The sequence below is a fragment of the Rhinolophus sinicus genome, linkage group LG01 (genome assembly GCF_036562045.2).
Source record: "Rhinolophus sinicus isolate RSC01 linkage group LG01, ASM3656204v1, whole genome shotgun sequence".
Taxonomy (NCBI): Eukaryota; Metazoa; Chordata; class Mammalia; order Chiroptera; family Rhinolophidae; genus Rhinolophus; species Rhinolophus sinicus.
The window spans coordinates 107,302,590-107,330,506 of NC_133751.1; the positions used below are offsets into that span (position 1 = coordinate 107,302,590).

The 27,917-nt window shown below is 36.3% G+C and overlaps 1 protein-coding gene across 3 annotated transcripts in view; it reads left to right on the forward strand.

Moving 5' to 3' along the window:
* Positions 1–27,917, forward strand: part of XRN1 (5'-3' exoribonuclease 1) — a 162,350-nt gene that overhangs the window by 62,179 nt on the left and 72,254 nt on the right. For all 3 annotated transcript variants that reach the window (XM_019753579.2, XM_019753581.2, XM_019753580.2), the window contains exons 21-27: positions 5,659–5,821; positions 6,587–6,700; positions 8,407–8,505; positions 10,396–10,511; positions 11,017–11,163; positions 15,535–15,624; positions 16,020–16,155. In XM_019753579.2, the coding sequence (XP_019609138.2) occupies positions 5,659–5,821; positions 6,587–6,700; positions 8,407–8,505; positions 10,396–10,511; positions 11,017–11,163; positions 15,535–15,624; positions 16,020–16,155 (865 nt within the window). The remainder of the gene's footprint in view (positions 1–5,658; positions 5,822–6,586; positions 6,701–8,406; positions 8,506–10,395; positions 10,512–11,016; positions 11,164–15,534; positions 15,625–16,019; positions 16,156–27,917) is intronic.

The window sequence follows — 27,917 nt, forward strand, 5'->3', positions numbered from 1 at the left end:
AGCCAGCATGGTGTGGGCAGAACAGAAGTGGAGGTAAAGGCTAGCATATTTTTCCTCCCAACAGTGTAAGTCAGACTTCTTGAGAACAGACTTCTTGAGAAGCTTAGCTGTGAAGGAGGCTGAAAGCTCTTGATCCCATGTCCTGCATGTTCTTTCCCATCTGAATGCACTTGGTCTGTGATGGCAGCAAAGTGCAGAGAGAATGGTCAACGCAGCACCCTGCTGGAGCTGATAGCAATATTTGCTATTCTTACAGAAGATGGTTTCTGGCTCCTGCTGTTCAGGGTCCCTTGTTTAATCTTGTCAACCAAGAAGAGTAGACTCATGAGCATTCAGGTTTATTTATTCCATTCACCATTCTCTTTACCACCATATTCCTCCCTCATGCCATCTCACATTTTGTTCCCTCCTTCTACTCCTCCCAAGCTGTTCTGAAATCTGTCTTCCAAGGGGAAAGTCACAGGACCTCTGCTGCTCTGCCTCCGAAGGTTTACTCACCTGTCTGAGATTTTGCGCATTGTCAGTAGAATGAGGTGACAACCCCATGGCTCTAATGAGTAGGAGTAATGCTTGTGCAGACCATTCTCAGGGCTAAGACTTCTACAGCAAGAATGTGGAGTCAATTACTTATACCTCATATCCCTGTGTCGTATTAACCAGACATGTTCTCCTAAATTCAGTATATGCTTTTGCTGTGAACATTACACATGAAATATGAGTATATGAGTACCAAAACCTCTAACTGTGCACATATGATATGCCTGATACATTTCTGTATTCCTATGTAACATATTTCCTTTCTGATGAAAACTACCATTAAGAGATAGCTGAATAAGGACATAGAATTGAGTGGAGTTGATTTTTGGTGTATTCAGGGAGATTTAATCGTGTGTAAAAACAAATAAGAAAAGGTGCAATATTCAAAAGAGAGAGAACAATACATTTTTAGATGGAACGAGATGGATTCTTAAAGAAGATTAAGGATGGCTCCCCTATTTTAACAGTATGGGATGCAGCTGTAGGTTGGCTTATGTGTTTGGCATGGAGAAGATGAGGAGCTCTCATCCAGTGCCTTCTGTTTTCTTTCTAAAGTAGCTGTTGAGTTCAGCTATTGAGGATGGTGTGGGGGAAAGAGAAGTTGGTCTTAAATTTGAGTAGAGTGGAGGAGCTTTGAAAATAGTCCTTGGGGAAAATGGAAAAGTATCAATTTATCAGAAAAACATGGTAGAATTATAGGCAGTATTGAAGACCCTTTTTGAAGTTGGGGGTCATGAATTTATAATGTAACAAGTGCTCTGTCAAAAGACAGAGCTTAGCTGATCACTCACAGGCCTAGAAAAAAGCAAATAGTCAGACTTAACCAGCACTGGATTTTGCCAGATGGGTACAATGAAAAAACAAAGAGGCAAAGAAGTTTAGGAATGTTACTGAAATGATGGAACAATGGAATCTAAGTGAGATTGAAAGAGAAGTAATGAATGTAGAGGGTTAAGAGTTTGGGAGAAAGTAGAACAGTGTACTGGAAATCCCAAATTAAGTTGAGTAAGTGTCATAAACAAAGTGATTAGACAAGCAAGTTGGATGGAGAAGTTTTTAGACAATAAGATGTTTGAGTTAGTGGTGTTGGAAGTGAAGCCATTACGGGTGATGTTCTAGCTGAGGGAATAGGTGACTGAAGTGGAATGGAGAAAAAGGTTATTAGAGATTGGGAGGTTGTGGAACTACTGTGGTCTTGGGTAGATCATATATGTAAACTCTGACGTCACCGAAGAGCGTAGTTTACTGTTAGGGGTTTGGATATTACACTGGGTGGTAAGGAGAACACCAACACCATCTCAGCCCCAAAGTACACAGTATGAAAACCAAAATGCGAGGCCTCCACAGGTAAGTGGTGGGACCTTCATTGAAGAAGGTGGACTTTGAGGGTACAATAGGGTGAAAAGAGTAGCAATTGAAGAACAGAAAATAGGAAGAAGGAAGCAAGGAAATACTTTATCAGATGTTATAGAAAAGATGACACACTTAAAGGATAATTTGGAGGAGAGTGCCAAACCCTGTACCTCAAACAAGAAAATAAAAAATAGGGTTATCAAAAGATTGGTGATAAACACTGAAACTATTAAAATATAGAATTAATATTCAAATACGAATTCTCATTTTAGATATGATAAAGTTACAAGATTGTTTATAATTTAGAAATTCAGAGAAGTATGAGATGTTTTTAAAAATTTAATTCAAAAGTAATCGTTGATAGAAATTGTAAAGGAATATTTCTAATTTACAAATGACTGGCAAGAAAAAATGAAATGAAAGAAAGAGGATAGAAGATAGAAAAGCTAAATAAAACATAGATTAGGAAGCCTAAAAAGATAAATAAAATAAGATGACAGAAACATGACCAAACTAAGAATTGTGTCACTAAATCTAAGTGGCTATAGCTCCTTAATTAAAATTATAGATTACTTAGATTATATCACTAGCATCATTATCCAGCTGTAGACTAGCTACAAGAAGTACACCAAAAACCAAGGTTAGTGAGGTCTAAAGTACAGTAATCTCTCACCCTTTGTAGTTTTCAGAAAGTCCAGTTTTATGTTTACATTCCAACCATTAAAAAAAATACATGTTTGGTTCTGCTCATTCATTTTCACTAGTGATAGTATTACACTGTATGAATACAGCACAATGTATTCTATTGTAGATGGACATTTGAGTTGTTCCTTAATTTGGGATTTTTGGTGAATATATCCATTTCTGTTAGGTACATATCTAAGAATGGAATTACTGCTTTATAGGATATGCTTAAACCCAGCTTTAGTAGATACCACCAAAAAGATTTGCAAAGTGATCACATCAATTTACATTCTAACAGCAGTTTATAAGAATTATTGTTATCCCTACTCTTATCAATACATACTATTATTCTCTCTTCCATTTCAGCCATTCTGATATAGTGGTATCTCATTTTGGTTTAATTTGTATTTCCCTCATGATTAATGAAGTTGAACATCCTTTCATGTTTGTTGGCCATTTGAACATGCTCTTTTGTGAAATGCCTGTTCAGTTGTTTTGCCCTTTTTGATTGAGTTGATTGCCTTTTTCTTATCTGTAATTTTTCTTAGTGATTTGTGGTGTCATTCTCAATTTCAGGAAAAATCTTTGAATGATTCACCATTAAATATGATTGATGTAGAGTTTCGTTTTTGTTTTTTTTTGGTGTTCTTTATTAGATTAAGGAATGTTCCTTCCATTCCTAGTTGGTTAAAAGTTTTAAATCATTAATTGGTTCTGGTTTTATAAATTTGTTCTTCTGCATCTGTGAAAATGGTCGTATGATTTTCTTCCATTTTTTTATGTTAATCTAGTGAATTACATTGATTGAATTTCAAATATTGATCTACCCCTGAATTCCTGGAATAAATCCCATTTGACTGTGATGTATTATCCTTTTTATATATAGTTGGATTCAATTTATTAAATTTTATTTAGGATTTTTGCATTTATTTTCATGAGAGAGATTAGCTTGTAATTTCCCTTTTTTGGAATGTCCTGTCAGCTATTGATATCAAGATTACTGACTTAATAACTTTTGAGTGAAAGTAGTAGAATCAAATCCCATTGAATTATTAGAAAATGGTACCAGAATGCTGCATTTCAAAAATTTGTGGGAAAACTTCTGTTTCTGGCTCAGATAACATGGCTTATTTCAACCAACCCTATTATCAAGAACAATACCATATAAGTATAAGCTGTATGAAAAAATATATATATATATGATGTTGTTTGACATATACAATATATAACTATAACATACATATATATAAACACATATACACAAATTAAAATTATGATTGTTACTATGTGCTCAATATATAGTCTGAATAATAATATGGGCGTACTAAAAATTGAATCAGTGAGCTAAAAGGTCAAGCTGAATGATTCCTTCAGCACGTAAAAGCACAGTGAGATGAAAAGAATATAGCCAGAATTTCTAATATCTATCTGATAAGAGTTCTAGGAAGAAAAAAATGGAAAGGAGATAAGAAACTACCCCTCAGATGAAGAATGATTGTATCTTTATCTCAGGGATCAGCAAACTTTCTGTGAAGGCCAGACAGTAAATATGTTAGGCGTTGCAGACCTTACAGTGTTTGTCACAACTACTCAACTCTTTTGTTGTTACACAGAAGCACCCGTAGACAGTAAATAAATGAATGACTGTGTTCCAGTAAAATTTTATCTACAAGAACAGGAGGCTGTCTGGATTTGGCCCAGGGACGCAGTTTGCTGACCCCAACTTTAGATCGAAAGGACCCACTGATTGAAAGGATCCTTTAGATTGAAAGGATCCACAGAGACAGAAAAAGACTGACAGGGACCCACTATGTCCCTCTCAGTCTTTTTCTGTCTCTGTGGATTTACCTATCCTGGATGTTTCATATAATATGTGACCTTTAGTGTCTGGCTTCTTTCACTTGGCATGTTTTTGAAGTTCATGTACATTGTAGTGTGTATCAGTACTTATTTCTTTTTGTTGTTGTTGTTTCATGTGCACAAAACAAAGTAATAGTTAGACGTTTATCATTTATATCCCTCACACTGTGTCAACCCCCCTCCCCTCATCCACTATCCCTCTGACATCACACACAGCCATTACATTTCTACTGTCTCTATTCCTAATGCTGTACTCCGCTTCTTGTGTGTGTGTGTATATATATATATATATATATATATATATATAAAATTATAGTTGACATTCATTATTGTTCAGCTTCAGCTTCAGGTGTACAGTGCAGTGATCAGGCATCTACACCATCCCTGAGGTGGTCTCCCTAATGAGACAAGTGTCCATCGGATACCCTACAAAATCTTTACAATGTTATTGATTACATTCCCCAAATTAACTTTTGTAACCCCGTGGCAATCTTACGGTTACTGACTGTGCTTTCTAATCCCCTCACATTCTCCCCTATCCCCACCCCGTCTCCCATCTAGCAACCCTCAGTTTTTCCTCTATGTCTCCGAAACTGTTTCTGATTAGTTCATTCACTTATTCTCTTATTTCTTTTTATGGCTGAATATTCCATTGTATGGATAGACCATCTTTTGTTTATCCATTCGTCTGTTGGTGGACATTTGGGTTGTTTCCACGTTTTTGCTATCTGAGTAGTGCTTCTATGACTGTCCATCTATAAGTATTTGAGTACCTATTTCTAGTTCTTTGGGTACATACCTAGAAGGGGAATTTCTGGACTATGTGGCAATTCTGTGTTTAACTTTTTGAGGAACTGCAAAATTGTTGCCACAGTGGCTGCACCATTTTATGTTACCACCAGCAACATACGAACGTTCCAATTTCTCCACGTCCTTTCCATCATTGTTATTTTCACTTTTTTGTTATAGCCTTCCTACTGGGTAAGAAACAGGAGTTTCTTATAACTCTATGAGTTCTTGTTTAATCTCACGGACATTGGGAGAGGTATCCACAGAGTAAAAAAACTAATGCAAAAAGTCTTAAGTTAGATACTCAGAACTGTTAGCATGTTTACTTAAGGTTTATTTAAGCATTTGATTATGAGTTGGTAGTTTAGAAGATGATTATCATCTTAGAATATATACACACTCATACATACCTACTATTTTTTTTAATTCTTTTAGCTACCTAAGAAGAAAAGGAATAATAATAAATGAAACATCTGTTGTTGTATATGCTCAGTTACTCACAGGTCGTAAATATCAAATAAATCAAAATGGTGAAGTTCGTCTAGAGAAACAGTGGTCAAAACAAGTTCTTCCTTTTGTTTATCAAACTATTGTCAAGGTAAGTATCAGGTCTCAATCCTATCTTAATGAACACTTTTTAAAGCTGTCAAGAAAACACTATATATCATGTTAATATTTACTTATAAAGAGAAGACTAATTCAGCAATGTATAATGGAGATTATTATGTAATATATTTTGCAAAACACTGTAGTCTTTAAAAGTAGTATTACATGCTCAGACACTTACTCTGTGGTTAGGAATTTGTCGTTTTAATTTATTTTTTTAACCTAGGCTCTAAAAGAAAAATCCCACTATTAACTTACACCCTTGCATTTTTAGATTTTTATTCTCCAAAAATGTTTGCGTTAAATAAATTAGTGAATACAAAATGCTGTTGTGTTTTTAATCTTAGATGTGGTATGAGGACAAAATTTTTAAAGCATACAGTGATCCTGTAACTTGGGGAAAACATTATAGTGCAGTGATTAAGAGCACAGATGCCTAAGTTGACTTCTTAGCTCTATGACGTTGGGCAAGATTCACCCCAATTCTGCGCCTTAGTTTCCTCATCTGGAAAGTGGGGCTAATAATGGTCTCTGCCCAGAGGGTTGTCTTCAAGATTAACTCATAAATGTGTGAAGTACCTAGAAGAGTATCTGGCATATAAAAAGTCAATAAATTTTAGCTAGTAGTACTGTTATGTAGAAAATCTTTACATGTGACATTTGCAGACAGCATTCATAATCCCATAGGAAAAAACTTGATTGCAATCTATAGCAGTTTTGACTATGATGATTGACTTTTATATTTCATTCTATATAGGACATTCAAGCTTTTGACTCCCGTTTCTCCAATATCAAAACATTGGATGACTTGTTTCCTCCTAGAAGTCTGGTCTTTATGCTGGGAACCCCCTATTATGGCTGTACTGGAGAAGTTAGTTCCTGTTATTGTGTCTAATTAAATTTCTATTTGGTTTGAAGTTCTAATAATATAATTCTTTAACTCCCCTTCATATAGATGCAAAATAAAATGTAATACTAAAAGGGAAAAATAAGAAAGAATCCACTCATCTAACTAATGAACATAGTATTTGGCTATCTATCTTTAGTCTTGAGCAGATTGGGGTCAGGAGGTGAGGGAAAAATAATTGAAATCCTGATCTGTTTTTTAGTAGTTTGTTTATTGTGGAGTGTGGATGAAGCAATTTTGTAATTATTTTAGATGTATTATTGGGTTGATTTATTTGTAAATGTGTTGATGTTTTGGGGAACTCCAGTTCTTACATAGAAAAAGGTACATTGAAATATGGAATGGGAGAATGCAAGAAAGAACCTGTGGGTTCACATTAGAATTTGCAGGTATTAATGTGAACTCATGATTTCTAAAATACCCATGTATGTGTGTATATGTATGTATGGGGGTGCATATGTGTGTGTGCGCATATATATATATATATGGCAGGGATGGGCTCTTACGGTATTATGTCAAGGGTAAATGTGCAGAGCACTGCAGGTGGAAAGCCATCATTTTACAACTATTATGATAAAAGATTGAATCAGGCTACAGTCATCAGTGGAAGCAAATCGAGGGGGAATTTTGGATTAGGAGCAGGAAATTTTCATGGTCTTAGAAAATGTTTCCCCACAAACTATTTATTAGTTATAAGGGAAACAAATAACTGTAATTGTACAGTGAAGAAATTGAGCAGCATTTTGATGGTATGATCAAAATTAGTATTACAGTGAAGGACAAATGAACACCACACACCTACAGATGTGATGCCCTAAGAAGCACACGTCACCTACGTGCTATTCTGGCTCAGAATATATAACCTTAACCTAATCACAAGCAAGCATCAGATAAATCCAAAATGAATAACTCTGTTTTTTAAGGCAGGGTGGAGAGGGAAGAATGAACTATATTCTTAAAAATGTCAATGTTATGAAAGACAAAGAAAAGCTCTGGATAGACTCTAGGTGAAAGGAGGCTAAGGAGACATGACAACTAAATGCAGTGTCTGATCACAGCCTAGATCCCTCAGTAGAGGGACAGAAGAGTTGGCTATAATGACACTTTTTAGGTCAACTGACATGGATAGTAGTTTAGATGAAAGTATTTTATCAATGTGAATTTCGTACTTAACTGTACTGTGATTATATACTAAAATATCCTTCTTCTTAGGAAATATACATTGAAATATTTAGGGGTAAGGGACACGATATATGTAATATACCCTCACAGAAAAATTATGTATGTGTAAATACACATACAGAACCCAAATGTTAAAGCAATGGAGTGAAATGTTAACATTTTTACACGCAATTCTGGGTAAGTGTTTTTCAAGTGTTCCTCGGCTTGTTTTTAGTTTTAAAACTTTTTGGTAATTTAAAAGTGTTTGCAAATAATAGAAAGTTATTATTTTTTTAAAAGGCTGGTTAACAGCTATTAAAGCAAGGTACAATATCTCCAATTTATAATATAATCACATTAACTTACAAATTCCCAGAGAATTTCCACAATCCAACTTTGACTTACTGTATTTCAGAAATAATAAACACTATTCAAATAATTACAAAAATAAGTAAATAAATGTAGTGAAAGAGACTAAAACATACTGTGATTTCTTTTTTCCCTCTCAGGTTCAGGATTCAGGGGACGTGATTGCAGAAGGTAGGATCCGTGTGGTTTTCAGCATTCCGTGTGAGCCCAATCTCGACGTTTTAATACAGAACCAGCATGTGAGTACTACAGCCCGTAGTGTTTAACTTAGAATTGATGAACTTTAAGAATATTGGAAGGATATTTTTGCCACTTCCTTTGAATTTATTGCAAATACTTTATTTAATACTGATTACATTCACTCACAGTTGCATCAAATATTATTTAAAAATAAGTGTGGAATCTGCTCAAAACTTCATGCAGATCTTTGGAGGGGAGAAATCACTGAAATCCCATTATCAATAATGGTTATCATGGGTTACTATGTACAAGCTTACAAGTGGCAGTTGATTAGCATACCCTCTGGGAATAGACTTAGATTTTTTTAACCTTTCATAATTAATCAAAGCCTGAATTTTTAGTTACAAGTGACAGATGACCTTCCTGCACAGGTTATATGTCACTACCCAGCTCAAGATGAACAATCTCTAGAGAAAATTGTGAAACTGCATTTAAGGTCACAGCATTCTTTTTCAGGATGTTTTTCTCCAAAGATGTTCACTGGCCATCTTTTATTTTTCCCTGTTAAAATAGGGAGAGGATCCTGATATCTGTTATTTGTTCTTATTGACGGATTGGATAATTAACTTGACTAAAATTAATTCACAAGCACCCAGCAGTTGCTACTTAACACTTTTATTTTTTCTAATGATAAAATCTAAAGGTTTATATCCTGTGAAATGAATTTAAGGCGTTGGGCGTCAGCATACTCATGAGGAAACTTTATGGAAGGCAGACAAGTCCCTAGGATCTTACCATCAGGTTTCTTTTGGAGGAAGAATTCAGAAAGCAGTCAGGAAACCAGGAGAGGGGCCCATTCGATAAAGAGGTTGGAGCTCTGTTCTGGGAGTCAGTGGAGGTAGAAGCACTTGGATTTTTTCTAGATCCCTGGCTTTTTCTAGATCTGAAAGAGCCTGCATTCTAGTGGTCAGTGTTGCTGGGCGTGCCTTCTCCAGGGTACTTATTTTCTCTTTACATACCTTCTTTAACTTTTACTCAAGTCTTCTTTCTTTACCTCAACATTCTCAGCTGTTTAGTTTACGTTTTCTAGGGTATTTGTGTGATTTTAATTAACTTTTAATTATACCACAACCCAAGATTTCTCAAAAGGAGTACTCTATAATTTACATAAATATAGTATATTTATATATTCATTCATATGAAATAGTATATGAAATCCATATAAAATAAGTATGTGTTATTATTAGGTACATTATGTTAGAAGTATATTGTAGCTTACCCTGGTTGGTACTGAATTTGTGAGTAATTTGCTTCCTGGTTAAAAATTATATTTTTAAATTTAAAAAAAATCTGACAGTCTTCATAGTTTCTTCCCTTAAGTATACAAATTAAGGTTACATTTCATTGACTGTATTAATTACAAGATTATATCTACTTGTTACTTTCATGTGATAGTAAATATTAGGGGAAACGAGTATTACTTATATCCATATATAAAGGATACTTTTACTTTTCCTCAATAGCAACTATTTTGATGATATACTCATGTTTTTGTTCAATGTAATAATTATCAAGGCCTCCTTTTGTCCCAGGTACTTTACCCTACTTAGAGTATGAAAATTAATTTAAAAAAATATAGTTGTTGCCTGCAGAGTTTGCCATTTAGTACTTACAATACAGTTTGTTCCTTAAGACAGTTTCACAAACTGTGTATTTCCTCCTCCCTTCACCCTTCCTTGGGAATTCTGTCCTTTAAGACGGGGGAGGAACAGAAAAATTCTGCCTACAGAGCCTTTCAAAAAAAAGTGAGAATGGATCACTTTTGAGAATTCTTATATTGCCACAACCAGTGGTTAATCATGTTGGTTATCTCCAGATTTTACAGGTAAAGAAATAACATTTAATGCTTCATATTTCCATAATTGACCTTTTTGTTTTTATATTTAAAGAAATATTCTATAAAGTACAACCCAGGATATGTGTTGGCCAGTCGCCTTGGAGTGAGTGGATACCTTGTTTCAAGGTTTACAGGAAGTATTTTTATTGGAAGAGGATCTAGGAGAAAGTAAGTTTATGTTAAAGAAATTTACTTAAAGTGTCAGAAAAAATTAAGTGATAAAGATAAAATGGTCAATATTTCAGTATTTATTTTCTCTTATTAATTGCTCTGACTTTTCCTTAAGTATTATGCATAAATTCCTCTGATGGTGATCTGTCATCTAAATGGCATATGTTTTAGGTGGTTGGAAAGACAGTTCTTATTTTTAGCAGCTAACAAATTGAACCTTGAAAAAAGGTATCAAGGTGTGTGTGAATCTCAATAATATATTTCTCTGCATTTTCTTATTTCATTCTCCTGTCTCATTACATAACCTACATTAACTCTGTTAAGCTTCATTAACTTGGGTTTTGAAGCCTTTCCTCTAGTTTTTCAATTACTGCTACTTTGGAAATAACCATGATAACTAAAATAGAAGAACAATCAAAACTAAGCTTTCCTAAGAATTGAAAGCAAACCTTCTTATTCTTTGAACAAAATTTTAAAACTTTTGTGTGTGGTTTAAATTCAGCCCTCATGGAGACCATAAAGCAAATGTGGGTTTGAATCTCAAATTCAACAAAAAAAACGAGGAAGTACCTGGATACACTAAGAAGGTTGGCAGTGAGTGGATGTACTCATCTGCCGCGGAGCAGCTTCTGGCGGAGTACCTAGAGAGGTGAGTGCCAAATGAGACCCTGCTGGGCATCCAGTTTCGGAGTACAACATTAATTCTGCCTTGCTGATCTCTGTGTTAGAGAAAAACAGTGTTTCCTTTAGTAAAACGTGACCTGTGTTAACATATAAACTTAATGTGTGTCGTGGAGCCTCATAGCCATTAGCTCAAATAGAGTGGAAAAATACTGTCCTTATATTATTTAAAATGAAAAAGGATGATGAGAATTGGCCTCGTTTTAATTAAAATTTTCCTAAGCTTGCTATCATAAATTATTCACTACTCTACAAGTCTGTGTCAGCAGTAAGAGGATTGTTTTGGGTAAACAAAACAACTGTTGGCACGATGGGTTTTCCTGAGTCTTAAAATTCCAGCCTGATGGTAGATTACTATCCTAGAATTGAATTTTATTGCTGAAATGGTCTAAGAAATCACAAATCTCAACTCCTCATTATGAAAATAAGAAAACTGAGTACCAAGGGTAACTGATTTACTCAGTGACCAAGATTTACAGGAAAGATCTTTACTTCTGATTCAGTTGTATGTTCTTTCCATTGTTCCACTGATTTCTATCCTTCTCATATTTGAGTATCCCTATATTAGTTTATTAGGGCTGCCATAACAGAGTACCACAAACTGGGGGCTTAAAAGACATAAATTTGTTATCTCACAGTTCTGGAAACCAGAAGTCCAAAATCAAGGTGTTGGCAGGGCCACGCTGCCAGTAAAGGTGCTAGGGGGGGAACTGTTACAGCTCTCGGTCCTCGCTTCGTAGAGCCTCCTGCGTTCATTCCTTTACTTGTAGATACACCACCCCAGTCCTCCAGCTCCACCTGATGTGTGTCTTCACAGCATCTTTCCTCTGTGTGTCTAGCTCCAGGTCCAAGTTTCTCCTTTTTATAAGGACTCTAGTCATACGGGATTAGGGCTCATCCTGATGACCTCATTTTAATTTGATTACTTCTATAAAAACCCCTGTTTCCAAATAAAGTCACCTTCTGAGGTACTGGGAGTTAGGTGACTTCAGTGTGTTTTTGGGAGAGGAACACAATTCAGTCCCATACTACTATCTGAAAATTTAGATTATTTTTTCCATTCACTTCCATATTTCTTTAAAATGCCATATTTAGACTCCCTTTTCTTGACTTTTCAACTTTACGTGTGTATTGATTTCCTACCATGAAAGATGAAGTTTTAGCTCCCTTCTACAGCCCCCACTCCCTATTCCTTCACCTCCCTATACACACATTTCCCCCTCACTGTAGTTTTATCACAATATGTAATTTTGAATTAAATATGTGTTTAAGGTTTACTTGATTAAGATAATGTAAATGGTCACAGGTGGACCTTGTAGGGTATTGTAATTCCATTTCCTTTCTTGTACACATTTTTGTTTTCCCTCTCTTGTTTATTCATTTGATCACATAACTAATTCAGCTGTAAACTCTGCCATAGGTGGAAAACTTAATATGGTCCAACAGATCAGTTGATCTCAGTTCCATTTTCTTCTTGTAGACGTCCCTGTGAAACTTTCTGTTTTCCTGCTTCAGTGTGAACTAATTGTTTTTTAGGGCTGTTGAACAACTCTCATTCTAGAGTTTCCCTTTATTACCATCCCAGGAATTCCCTTCACTGTTCTCCTATGTGGGATTCCTTCACTTCCTGGCTTGCATGCCTTACTCTCTCTGGTTTATGTCCCTATCTTGATGGAGTATTTAAACTCCAGTAGCTTCCTGAGGAAGCTTGCACGTCTGAAATATTCTTCCCTAACACTTGATTGATAGCTTGTATGGGTGTAGATTGGAGATTATTTTCCTTTCTCTAGTCTCTTATTTCCTTTCCTGGTGAGAGTTCTGTGCCATTCTGATTCTGAATTTTGAATGTGATTTACTTTCATTTTCTGAAATGTTTCTAGAATTTTCCCTTTACCAATGCTGTTTAATAATGTGTGCCTTCGTATGGATCTTTTTCCTTTTGCTATTCAGCCCTTTCAGACTTGAAACTGATACCCTTTCATTCTGAGAAACTTTCTTGTGTTATTTCTTTGATAATTTCCTCCTCACCATTGTTTCTGTTTTCTTTTTCTGGGATTCTAGATGTTCGATGTTAGACCTTCTGGTTTAATCCTCTTAATTGTCTTACGTCTTCTCATCCACTTCCTATATTGTTCCTCTTCTGTTCTCTGTGGGAGATTTCTTCAACTTCATCTTACCATGTTTCGCCAAAAATAAGACCTAGCCGGACAATCAGCTCTAATGCGTCTTTTGGAGCAAAAATTAATATACGACCCGGTCTTATTTTACTATAAGACCCAGTTTTAACTGGGTCTTATATCAATTTTTGCCCCAAAAGGCGCATTAGAGCTGATTGTCCGACTCGGTCTTATTTTCAAGGAAACACGGTACATGACTTTTAAATTTCTATTTAATTTAATCATTTTAATTTAAAAGTGTGTCTTTATTCTCTGGAATTCCTTTTTTATAGCATCTTATTCTTTTAATGAGTGGAATATCTTTTTATTTTTCTGAACATAGTAATTCTAGATTTTTTTCTTTCTCTATATTTTCTGTTTTCTCCAAATTGCTCTTTTTTTATCTGTTTGATTTGCTCTCCCTTTCTACGTTAAGTATTTTTTTTTACCTGTTTGGTGGTTCTTTTGTGTCCAATCATATTTAAGAGTGAGGCACTAAAAAGCTGATTAGAAATTTAGTGGGGTTTATCTAGTGGGACTTAGCTATTTCTGCAGAGCACCTCCAAATAGCACGACCTGTATGTATATCTTTCCCTTGAGGCTGGCTAATTTTCCAAGAGAGGTATCCTCCAGCTTTTCTGTGGAGGACAGATGTGGAGAACAAAACTGACTTCCAGTGTTCTGTAAATTAACCAGGAAAAAGGGGTCTCATTACGTGGTGGACACTGTGATACTACCCCAGATCTCTCTTCGGGCCTGAAGGACCGTGTTCCCTTGGCAGCAGGAATGTTGTCAGGAGTTCAGCTGTGAACTCTCTTCAGGATTTGTCTAGCAGAAGAGAACTGCCTCACTAAAGATATAGCCCTTCCCACAACAGCCACAGGTCCAATACCTGATCAACAAAGTGCAAAGGCCACCAGCCGACATTGCTCCAGTTCAGGACAAGCCTGAAGGGCCCTCCCAATTTGAGATCTCTATGGTACAGGCCAAGCCGTTCATTAAGAATAAAGCACAGCCCAACTTCTCCCTGTGCCCATTTCTGCTTCCTTCCTTTTCCCCTTTCCTTCCATGGGTATTGATTGCAAAGAACTCACTAACAGACTTCCTGTATGCTTATCTCCATCTCAGAGTCTGCTTCCTGTACTTCCTAGCCTGCTTCCTAGTGGCACATTGTATACTAGTTACAATGGTAACAATTTCCTTAATCCCCTTTTTTCAGTATGGCTCCCTCCTCCTCACATTCCACCCACAAACCCAACTAGCTGTGCCTGCTATACCCAAGGCTAGAGCATCCCTGTTAACCTACCCAAAAAATGTAAATTAAAGCTCTTATGCTGGGGTGGAAGATGAGTATTCACATGACTGTCTAACTGCTTATGACACAGAATTTTCAAATGAAAAACCTACTAAACCTCACCCCATGCTATAGCATTAAAATGACTTGGAGCCCGTAATTCCTGAGCTTTGGCAGACTTTCACAGTTCAAATCAACTTGCTTCTTGTTAACTTCCCACACTTGTGGCTTAGGGTGCAGCTTATTTCTATCTGTCAAATAGTTAATACTTACCCATCCAGTTTCCAGTTTCTAAAATTTTGTTAACAACTCATATATGCTATCAGATTTTCTGTTTCTCTCCTCATCTGTCTTTCTAGGTCTGTGCCCTTTTTCATGCTTTACTGTTCTTTTAGTGGGTTGAAAAGGGAACAATAATAGCAAATATATTCAATCTGCTATGTGTATGTGAAAGTCCTGCTCTATAAAGGAAGCAATGGAGTTTTGAAGAATATCAGAAGAAACTGTAATTTGCTTTATTGTGGAGTGCTCCAGCTTTGTTGTGAAAATTAGAAAATTAACCTATAGATACTATTTTTGTCCATTTATCACCTGTCATTATGATCTAAGAGGGATCGAGTCAGTAATTGAAGTTTATAAGTAATTAAAGCTTATTATAGTTTATAAATGGAATCATTTCTCCCTCAGCTACTGAGAGTTTTTTGAGGGCCTATGAATACTTACAAATACTTTAGTCTCTATCCCTTATGAATATTCTGTGTATAATAATCAGTCCTCTATATATTTTATGTTCCCTTAGAATACAAAATTATTTGATAGGAAGTTTATATGAAGTTAGCCATTTATATTTTTTAAAGAAATATTTTTGTTTGTTTGTTTGTTTGGCTAGAGCTCCAGAACTATTTTGTTATATAGCCAAAAATAGCCAAGAGGATGTGTTCTATGAAGATGACATTTGGCCTGGAGAAAATGAGAATGGGTAAGCAAAATCTGTGGCGTTGGTAGCCTCATAGCTCACCTAGTGGTTCCAGTGAAAGGTATAGTAGTTTATCAAGAGCTTATTTTACTTTTTGGGGGAGGGTTTTATATTGTTTTGTTTTTGCTTTAAGACCTTAATACAACTTTTAAATTTCATTTATATTAGTAAAGCTCTTTTAAACTAATTTTTGTGATTTTAAAAAAATTATTGAGAAGAAACATGTACATGTTTATATTAAATTTAGAATTAGTCCCAATTAAGTATAGTGATTAATTATTAATTATATACTTAATGTCTTTTATACTTTGTAGCCCTCAGAAAGTTTATATCAGGCCTTTTATATAAGCCCTCAGAAAGTTTTAATCAATGTTAAAAAATTATTATTTTTAATGTAGTGCTGAGAAAGTTCAAGAAATTATTACTTGGCTAAAGGGACATCCTGTCAGTACTTTGTCTCGTTCTTCTTGTGATTTACAAATTCTGGATGCCGCTATTGTTGAGAAAATTGAGGAAGAAGTCGAAAAGTGCAAGGTACTAATTTTTAATAATCAAGATTATAGATGAGATTTAAGTAAAATGAACTGTATATTATTCTACAAATAACTTATTTGTTTCAACCAAATAAAACATATACTCAGTGATTTCTAATTTATGTAAAATTATTCTATAATTTTAAAAAATTCCATCCATTTCGAGTGGCCATTTGTAAGTTTTTCTGAATAAATGTAAATGCACTTCAGTGTACAAAAGCCATAGCATATAAGTTTTATGTCTTGTGTATCTACTCTTAAGTCTCTTCTTCCATCTGCATCATTTCTGGATTTCTATCTTCGATACCACTAATTCTTTTCTCCATCTGGTCAGCTCTATTTCCTAAGCTTGCTCGTTCATTCATTTTTTTATTGAGTTCTTCAGCTCCAGAATTTCTCTTTGATTTTTATTTAAGTTTCAGTCTCTTTGGTAAAGTACTCCTTTGTTTGTTGCTTTTATTTTTGAGTTCATTAAACTGCCTGTCAGTTCTCTTGTTGAGCTTTTTGAGAACTGCAATCTTGAATTCTCTGTCATTTAAATCACATATTTCCATGTCTTTAAGTTTATTTTCTGGAGAGTTTTCATTTTTCTTCTGAGCTGCCTTGTTACCTTGGTTATTCGTGATATTTGGTGGATTACTCCTTTGCCTAGGCATTTATGGAAATGAACTCCGCTTTTTTTTTAGAGTGATACTTCTCTATTTAGTGTTTTTAAAAAGGTCTTTCTCTTGTTTTCCAGTAGGTGGCACTAAAGCACAAGTTTTTTATTTTCTCTTGCACTGCTTTGGCTTCTCAGATCCCTGTGGGGCAGTGAAAAATGCCCAGTATTCCTTGAAGAGATGGGCATCTCCTCTGCGACCAGGTCGCCTTGGTCTCAGGGCACGATCCCCGTGGGGGAATGTGGTAGACGATGGGGTTCTGAGCCTGTGAAATCCCAGAAATGCTGCCAGCAGCGCTGCACTGCCCCACTGAGATCAGCTGGGATGGGTGAGCTGGGTGGGATGCGAGCTGGCTTGTGTGTTCGTGGCTTTGTTCTCCTCCCAGTAATGGTGACTCCCAGACCTCAGCTGCCTCACCTCTGTATCTTCACCTCTGTCACTGGGATTAGTCACAGGGGAGAAATGCTACTGCCTCTCCAGTTCGCAGAGCTGCAGCTAGTGTGCGCTATAAACCCTGCACCCACTGCTACAGCTTCTTCAGGGCCGCTGCTAGCTCTGGGAGAGTGAGGGAAGCAGCCAGGTGCTGTGGCTTTGTTTTTCTGGTGGCAGTGGTGGCCACCAGAACACAGCTGTCACACCTCTGTGCTCTGTCTCTGCCCAGGTCGCTGGGCTCAGCCGCTGGGCTCAGCCGCAGTCTGCTGACCACTAAGGCAGAAACGCTCCTTCTGCATCTCTGCTCCTGGGGCTGCAGAGAGCGCTCCTTGCAACGAGATCCCTCCCCTCCCAAGTCCCGCAGTGAGCTCCAGGCTGTGTCTGCAGCCGGGTCTCTGCACTCCCCCCCTTCCCTGCTCTACCCCTTCCCTGCACTACCCCCACCTTCACATGTTTCATTGTGTGGATCTCTCAGACGTGTTTGTATATTGAGCAGGGAGTCCTTCATTGAATTCTAGCTGTTCAACTTATTGTAACTTTAAGGGGAGACACCAAGGGACCTCTCACGCTGCCATGCTTCTGACTTCATTCTTTGTAGTGTTTCTAATTTTGGGAATTAATATTTTGTGATTCTACTCAAAATAGAAAGTTTTTGATTGAGAAATACGGTTAATCCCTATTCTTTGCTATTCTAAGTTCTTCAGAGACACAGTTCATGTTTTTATAGAACATAAAAATTTTATTAACTTTTACAGAATTACTTCTAAAATGTACTTTCCCACTCAGAAACTCATTTAGCTACTAAATATTTTTGAAACCCCACTTAATCTTTCCTATTTTTTTATATCTTGATTTTTAAAAGCACTAACTTTCTGTGTAGGCATAACTATTTTATCTATTTTTGATCTCCACCTTGATGTAATAGAAAATGGATTGACTATAATTCTTTTTTTAACTCTTGATTTCATTTTCCACACATTTGCCTTCTTATCAAAACGATGTTGCTTTTTTAACACAGTGCTCTAATAGCAGAGTAAGTTAAGACTGGGCTCTAAACCTGTCTTCCCCCCATCCCTCTTTCACTACTTGTAACCTTAGGCAAGATAACTTAACCTCCATGACTTTGTTTCTTCATTGGTAAAACGATAATAAAATAGTACCTGCCTCAGAGTCATCAAAAGGATTAACTGAGCTGATAAATGTAAATTCCTTCTAATAATGCCTAGCTTTTATTAATGCCTAATGATACATGGCTATTATTATTATTATTATTTGAATTATCTTCTTACATACTCAAGAGCTGTGAATACAGTCTGGGAAATCACCAGTAGCTCTTTATCTCTTTAGGAAATAACATAAGGCTCAGAGCCAAGAGTTTCATCTTTTGAAAGGTCACTGATACTCGGCTGAGGATAGAAAGCCTGCATTTATTTTTACTTGTCTTTCAGTCTAGAATAAAATCTTATGTTCAGCATTTGTTTTTGAACTGAGTTTTCTACTTACCAAAAGTTTGTAACTTTAAGCCCCCCCACTTTTATTTTAATCCATTTGGATGCAGAGCTTTCTAAAATTTTTTTTTTTTTTACTTTACATTTTCCCCTTTATAAACAGAAGATACATGTACGAAGTTGTGGTCTAATGATTTGATTACAACATTTTTAAAATGTGTGTGCATATACATAAGACAATTTTTTAAAAAACTTGTTAATGTGTCAAGGAGGTAGTTGTGAGTAATTGCCTTACCTTTTAGTATTATAATGTTGTTAGGGTAATAAAGAAAAGGAGAAAAAAACTAAAAGCAAACAGTATTCTGAACATAATTTAAACTTTTCTTTATAATGCAGGGTCATCATTAAAAGTATCAGTAGTTTTATTAGAAAGTGATTCCCAAACTAAGCTACTGGATGAGCTTTGTAAAAAACAAGCACTACATTCTAGATTCCATTCCTACACCATTACTTCTCAGACTTTAATGTGCAAACATCACTGGAGGATCTTGTTAAAATACAGATTCTGATTCAGTAGCTCCGGGAGTAGGCTTGAGATTTTACATTTCTAACAAGCTTGCAGGTGATCATATTTCGAATAGCCGGCCCCGGGATTTCTCATTTAATAATTGTGGGTTGGGCCTATTGTGAAAATTCCATGATGTATTAACTTGCCTTATGAATTAGGTTTAGGTGCCATGTCTTGTTACCCATTCTATAATGCCTAGAAATATATTAGATCATATGAGCTTTTTGTGTTTTAATTTTTTTATTGGGGAACAGTGTGTTTTTCTAGGACCCATCAGTTGCATGACAAGTCGTTTTTAATCTAGTTGTGGAGGGCACAGCCACTGGCCCACGCCGTGCTCTAACCACTGCGCAAACCGGCCACCCACCAGCAGCTCGGCTCCAAGCTTAAGCTGTTGTTTCTCCCTCGTCCATGTGGGAATCGAACTGGCGACCTTGGTGTTATGAGCACCACACTCTAACCACTGAGCAAACTGGCTGCCCCTGAGTTACTTTTTTTTTTTTTTTTTTTTTATGGAATTCTTCAGGCAGTTATTGGTTCTTGGGTCAGTTTTTTAAAAATTTAAAAAATTTTTTTCAACTGCACTTGACATTCAATATTACATTACTTTCAGTTGTACAATACAGTGGTTAGACATTCATATAACTTACGAAGTGATTCCCCCCAAAAAGTCTAGTACCTACCTGGCACCATATACATTAATTGTATTATTGGCTATATTCCCTATGCTCTACTTAGCATCCCCATGACTTCTTAATCCCTCCACCTTTTCACACACACACCCCAACACCTCTCCCATCTGACAATTATCAGTTTGTTCTCTGAATCTACAAGTTTTAATGTTTTCATTGTGCATTTATTTTGTTTTATAGGTTCTCTTATAAATGACATCATATGGTATTTGTCTTTCTCAGTCTGACTTATTTCACTTAGCATAATGCCCTCTAGGTCCATCCATGTTGTCACAACTGGCAAGATTTCATTCTATTTTATGGCAGAGTAATATTCCATTGCATATATGTATCACATTTTTTTATTCAGTCGTCTATTGATGGGCACTGGAGTAGCTTCCATATCTTGGCTATTGTAGATCAAATGTCCTTCTTTGTCCCTTTTTATAACCTTTGTTTTAAAGTATATTTTGTCCGGTATAAGTGTCTCTACCCCAGTTTTTTGAAAATTTCCATTTGCAGAAAATTTCTTTTTCCATCCCTTTACTTTTAGTCTGAGTGTGTCTTTCAATCTGAAATGAGTCTCTTGTAGGCAGCATATGTAAGGGTTTTGTTTTCTTCTCCATTCAGCCACCCTACATCTTCTTGATTGGACCATTTAATCCATTTACATTTAAAGTAATTATCACTAGGTATATAGTTATTGCCATTTTATTATTCATATTTTTTTCATGTTTTCTTCTGTTTAAAGAAGACCCTCTGAGATTCCTTGTAATACTGGTTTGGTGATGATGAATTCTTATTGCTTTTTCTTGTCTGGGAAGTTCTTTATCTTCCCTTTCATCCCTTTGATCTAAATGATCTACCTTGCTGGGTAGAGTAATCTTGCAATTACTTGCTTTATTTATTTATTTGTTTGTTTGTTTGTTTTTAATTAAAGTTTATTATTAGGGTGACAATTGTTAGCAAAGTTACATAGATTTCAGGTGTACAAATCTGTAATACATTATCTATAAATCCCATTGTGTGTTCACCACCCAGAGTCAGTTCTCCTTCCATCACCATATATTTTATCCCCTTTACCCTCATCTACCACTCCTTTCCCCCCTTACTCTCTAGTAACCACTAAACTATTTCCTGCGTCTGAGTTTTTGTTTCTTCATTCGCCTGGCTTGTTCTTTTGTTTTTGGTTTTATATACCACATTTCAGTGAAATCATATGGTTCTTTCCTTTTTCTGTCTGACTTATTTCTCTTAGCATTAAAATCTCAAGATCCATCCATGTTGTCACAAATGGTATTATTTCATCTTTTCTTACCACTGAATAGTATTCCATTGTGTATATATACCACAACTTCTTTATCCATTCATCTGTCTAAGGACACTTTGGTTGTTTCCATGTCTTGGCCACTGTAAATAAAGCTGCAGTGAACATTGGAGCACATATGTCTTTATCGATAAATGTTTTCAGATTTTGGTGGTAAATACCCTGGAGAGGGATTGCTGGGTCATATGCTGGGTATAATTATTGCTGGGTAATTCTGTTTTGAATTTTTTGAGGAGGCTCCACACTGCCTTCCATAGCGGCTGAACCAATCTGCATTCCCACCAACAGTGTATGAGGGTTCCTTTTTCTCCACAGCCTCTCCAACACTTGGTATTACTTGTCTTGTTGGTGATAGCCATTCTAACTGGGGTGAGGTGATATCTCATTGTGGTTTTTATTTGCATTTCTCTGATGATTAGTGATGTTGAGCATTTTTTCATACATCTATTTGCCATTTGTATGTCCTCTTTGGAGAAATGTCTCTCCAGGTCCTCGGCCCATTTTTTTAATTGGATTGTCTGTTTTTTTGTTGTTGAGTTGTATGAATTCCTTATATATTTTGGATATTAGCACCTTATTGGAGGCATTGTTTACAAAAATCTTCTCCCATTCCATTGGTTGCCTCTTTATTTTTTTAATGGTTTCTTTTGCTGAGCAGAAGCTTTTTAGTTTGATATAGTCCCATTCATTTATTTTAGCTTTCACTTTCCTTGCCTTTGAGGTAAATTCATAAAATGCTCTTTGAACCCAAGGTCCATAACTTTAGTACCTATATTTTCTTCTATGCAGTTTATTGTTTCAGGTCTTATGTTTAGGTCTTTGATCCCATTTTGAGTTAATTTTGGTACATGGTGACAAATTCCTGCACGTGGCTTTCCAATTCTGCCAGCACCATGTATTGAAGAGGCTGTCCTTTCCCATTGTATGATTTTTGGTTCTTTGTCAAAACTTATCTGTCTATATTTATGTGGGTTTAGTTCTGGGTTCTCAATTCTATTCCATTGGTCAGTCTGTTTTTCTGCCAATACCATACTGTTTCAATTATTGTTGCCCTGAAGTACAAGCTGAAGTCAGGGAGTGTGATGCCTCCAGCATTGTTCTTTTTTCTAAGGATTTGCTTTGGTTATTTGGGGTCTTTTGTGGTTCCGTACAAATGTGATGATTTTTTGTTCTATTTCTTTAAAAATGCTATTGGGATTTTGATGGGGATTGCATTAAAGCTGTATATTGCTTTGGGTAATATGGCCATTTTAACTATGTTGATTCTTCCAGTCCATGAGCACGGAATGTCTTTCCATTTCTTTGTGTCTTCTTCAGTTTTTTTAAAAAATGTCTTATAGTTTTCAGTATATAGGTCTTTCACATCCTTGGTTAAGTTTATTCCTAGGTATTTTATTCTTTTTGTTGCAATTGCAAAAGGAATTGCTTTTGTTTGTTTGTTTTTCTTTTTCTGATATTTCATTGTTAGTATATAGGAATGCAATGTACTTTTATACGTTGATTTTGTAGCCAGCAACTTTACTGCATTTGTTTATTGTTTCTAGTAGCTTTTTGGTGGAATCTTTAGGGTTTTCTATAAATAACATCATGTCATCTGCAAAATGTGACAGTTTAACTTCTTCAATCCCAATTTGGATGCCTTTTATTTCTTTCTCTTGCCTGATTGCTCTGCTTTTCAGCATAATGTTGAAAAACATTATGTTGAAAAGCAGAGGTGATAGGGGACAGCCCTGTCGTGTTCCTGAACGTAGAGCAAAGGGCTTCAGTTTTTCACCGTTAATTATGGTATTAGTTGAGGGTTTGTCGTATATGACCTGTATTATGTTAATGTTTTCCTTCTACACCTATTGTATTAAGTGTATTAATCATAAATGGATGTTGTATCTCATCAAATATTTTTTCTTCATCAATTGATATAATCATATGATTTTTGTCCTTTATTTTGATCGATTTGCATATATTGAACCATCCTTGTGCCCCTGGGGTGAACCTCACTTGGTTGTGATGTATAATCTTTTTAATGCATTGTTGCTTTCAATTTGCTAGAATTTTGTTTAGGATTTTTGCATCTGTATTCATCAGAGATATTGGTCTGTAATTTTCTTTTTGTGTGTTGTCCTTACCAGGTTTTGGTATCGGGGTAACATTGGCCTCGTAAAATGAGTTAGGGAGTGTTGTGTCTTATTTAGTTTTTTGGAAGAATTTAAATACGACAGGTATTAGATCCTCTTTGAAGGTTTGGGAGAATTCACTAGTGAAGCCATCTGGTCCCTGACTTTTGCTTTTGGGAAAGTTTCAGATGACTGATTCGATTTCCTTACTGGTGATCAATCTATTTAGATTTTCCAATTCTTCGTGATTCTGCCTAGGAAGGCTATATGTTTCTAAGAACTTGTCCATCTCTTCCAGGTTGTTGAATTTGGTGCTTATAGTCCTTTATAGTATTCTTGGATGATCCTTTGTATTTCTTGGCATCCATGAAAACTTCCCCCCTTTCATTTCTGATTTTGTTTATTTGTGTCTTTTCTCTTTTTATCTTAGTGAGTCTAGCCAAGGGTTTGTCAATTTTGTTAATCTTTTCAAAGACCAGCTCTTCGTCGCATTAATTTTTTTCTATTGTCTTTTTTTTCTCTACTTCATTTAGTTCTGCTCTGATTTTTATTATTTCTTTTCTTCTGCTGACTTTGGGTTTTATTTGTTCTTCTTTTTCTAGTTCTTTAAGGTGTAACGTGAGATTATTTATCTGGGATTTTTCTTGTTTCTTGAGATAGGCCTGTAATGATATAAATTTCCCTCTTAAAACTGCTTTCACTGCATCACCAAAATTTTGGTACAATATATTTTCATTCTCTTTTGTTTCTATGTATCTTTTGATCTCTCCTGTTATTTCTCCTTTGACCCAGTTGTTCTTTAAAAACATGTTATTTAATCTCCACTTTTTTGGGGATTTTCGTGCATTTTTTTTTTTTTTTTTTTTTTTTTGCCATTGATATCCAATTTCAAAGCCTTGTGATCAGAGAATATCCTTGATATGATTTTGATATTTTTAAATTTGCTGAGGCTAGTGTTATGTCCCTATATATGGTCTGTCTTTGAGAATGTTCCATGTACACTAGAAAAGAATGTATAGTCTGATGTTTTAGGATGAAGTGCTCTATAAATGTCAATTATTTCCATATCATCTAATGTGTCATTTAGGGCTGCTATTTCATTATTTATTTTCTTTTTGGATGATCTATGCATAACTGTCGATGTATTTTGGTCCCCTACTATAATTGTGCTTTGGTCAATTTCTCCCTTTAGTTCTGTTAGTAGTTGTTTGGTATATTTCGTTTCTCCTGATTGGGGGCATAAATATTGATGACTGCTATGTCTTGTTGTATAGTTCCCTTTATCAGTATGAAATGTCCATCTTTGTCTCTTGTTACCTTTTTCACCCTGAAGTCTGTTTCATCTGATATCAGTATGGCTACACCTGATTTTCTCTGGGTACCATTTGCTTGGAGTGTCAATTTCCACCCTTTCACTTTGAGTCTATGCTTGTCCTTGTAGCTGAGATGTGTCTCTTGGAGACAGCATATGGTTGGGTTTAGTTTTTTGATCCAATCTGCTACTCTGTGCCTTTTTATTGGTGAGTTCAGTCCATTTACATTTAGGGTGATCTTTGATATATGAGGATTTCCTGTCATTCTATCTTTAGTTTTCTGGTAAGACTGTGTCTCCATTGTTTCTTTGCCTTTTTGTTGCTGTCTTTTATTTCAATGGGGTGGTATTCTATGATTTTTCCCTCTGTTTCTTCTTTTATTATGTTACATATTTCAGATCTAGATTTTTTTTGTGTGGTTACCATTAAGTTTATGTAAAAGAAAGTTTCATATTTAGAGTATTCCGTTTTCTTCAGCATGCTTCCTTTCTCCACTCCCTTATGCTGGTTCAGACCTTTACTCTCCCTCCTTTTATGTTTTTGTTGTCACAAGTTATCCCTACTTATGCTGTAAGTTGATTCCTGCACTGCCATAGCAGACTGTCTTTTTCCTCTTTTTCTTTGTTTTTTTTTTCTTCTTTACCCTGTATGTTATGTTCAAGTGTATAGTGTCTTATTTAGTGCAGGGGTTGCCATTTTCTGCTTTTATCTGTCTGTTTGTAATACTATTCTTGGTTTTGTATTCCTTTGCTTTTTTGTTTCAGGTCGAATAGCCTCCTTCACTATTTGTTGTAGTGCAGGTCGTGTGTTAGAAAATTCTTTCAGGTTCTGTATGTCTAGAAAGGTCTTTATTTCTCCTTCATATCTAAAGGATATCTTTGCTGGATATATTATTCTTGGCTCATAATTTCTCTCTTTCAATAGTTTTAATAATTGAGTCCACTCCTCCTGCCTTGTAGAGTTTCCACTGAAAAATTTGACGATAACCTAATGGGTTTTGCTTTGTAGGTTACCATCTTCTTTTCCTTGGATGCCTTGAGGATTCTTTCTTTGTCGATGATTTTCGACAGCTTTAATACAATGTGCCTTGGAGAAGGCCTGTTGGTGTTGAGGTAATTAGGTGTTCTATTTGCTTCTTGGATTCAAGGATCCAGTTCTTTCCACAAGTTCGGGAAGTTCTTGTCGACTATTTGTTTGAATATACTCACTGTTCCCTTCTCTTTTTCTTTTCCTTCTGTTATGCCCATTATTCTTATATTGGTCTTTCTGATGGAGTCAGAAAGTTCTTTCATTTATTTTAACTCTCAAGTCTCTCTCTTCTTCCATCTGTGTCATTTCCAGATTTCTATCTTCAATGTCACCGATTAGTTCTTCCATCTGGTCAGCTTTGTTATCTAAGTTGGCTATTTTATTCTTTATTTCTTTTATTGACTTCTTAATCTCCAGAAATTCTATTTGGTTCTTTTTCAAAGTTTCAGTCTCTTTGGTGAAATATTCGTTTTGTTCTTTGTTTGTGTTTCTGAGTTCGTTAAACTGCCTGCGTTTTCTTGCATCTCGTTGAATTTTTTCAGAACTGCAGTGTTGAATTCTCTGTCATTTAACTCTCATTTTTCCATGTCTTTAAGTTCATTTTCTGGAGACTTCATTTTCTTTCTGAGCTGCTTTGTTACTTTGGTTATTGATGGCAATTAGTGAATTATTATTTCTCTTCCTAGGGATCTGCAGGAGTGAGTTCTGCAACAGGTTGGTAGGAAGAGGTCTTTCCTTTTCTTTCCAGTAGGTATTGGTAGAATGCTTCGTTTTCTTTTCAACTGCAGTGTTTAATTCTCTCTCACACTGTAATGTTATATTTTCTCTGCACTATTCCAGCTTCGCACACAATGGGGAGATTTTCTGGAAGGCAGGCCTCTCCTCTGTGAACCGTTCACCAGGGTCATAGGGCGCTGCCTCCGTGGGGAGATGTGGAGCGCTTCTGATGTTCCGAAGCTCTTCCTGCACCAGATTCAGGGCCTGAGTGTTTCAGCAACTCTGTTTACCCCTGCAGGGATTTGCCCAGATTGGTGGGGGCGGGGGCGGGGTGGGTTGTAAGTGGTGGCTGTGAGCTATGGCGGCGACCACCAGCACAGCCAGTGTTGCACTCAAGGCTCCCTCCTCTTCTCCAGAACTAGTTGGGCTGTGAGTCCTTGGCTGCGAGCTACAGTTCTCAGAACTGCAAATATTCTGACACTGCTACTGTTCCACTTCTAGCACTGGGAAGATGGGGGGGGGGGGGCGTGTGGCGAACTTTGGGAGGGTAGAAGGGGGTTGGCTAGGCTCAGTTCCTAATTCTTCCATCCGCTGCTTGGCAGTGAGGGCTTAAACCGTCATTTCACCCTTCTTCCCTCAGTCTTTGCTCCGAGGTCTCTGTCGTGAGTGTTGGATTCAGCCGTATAATATGCTGATCCCTCAGGCAGGACCGTGGGCCACAAGGGGAGAGCTAGCAGTCCAAATTCTTTTCTCTTCCTCAGCTGAGGTAGGTCCAGAATGCAGGGAGCTCAGAGCTCCAAGCTCAGTCTGTTCCTGTGCCCGTGCTGCCCGTGTCTCTGCACTTCCTGCTTTCCTCCTCTCCCCGTTCGCCCAATTTGCCCACCTTTAGATGACTTCAGTTGCACGTCTCTTAATCTTGCCTGTCTGCTGTGCAGGGAGTCCTTTGTGGAGTTATAGTTGTTCAATTTGTTGTAAATTCCAGGGGAGATTTCGAGGCTCACTTCACGCCACCATTTCTATGACGTCGACTGTGTTTAAGTCCTTGCTTTCCATGATTTTGAATATTTCTTGCCAGTCCCTTCTGGCTTGCGAAGGTTTTTGTTGAGAAATCAGGTGACAGTCTTATGAGTGCTCCGTTGTACATAACTGCTTTTGTCTTGCTGCTTTTAAGATTCTCTCTTTGTCTTTAACCTTTGGCATTTTAATATGATGTGTTTTGGTGTGAGACTCTTTGGGTTCATCTTTTTTGGGACTCTTTGCACTATCTGGTCCTGTATGTCTATTTCCTACTTCAGTTGAAGGAAGTTTTCAGTCATGATTTCTTCAAATAAGTTTTAAATACTTTGCTCTCTGTTTTCTCCTTTTCGTACCCCTACGATGTGAATGTTGTTTGGCTTGAAGTTGTCCCAGCGGTCCCTTAAACTTTTAAACTATCCTCTTTTTTTTTGCTCTTCTATTTGGCTTTTTTCTGATGCCATTCTTCCAAAT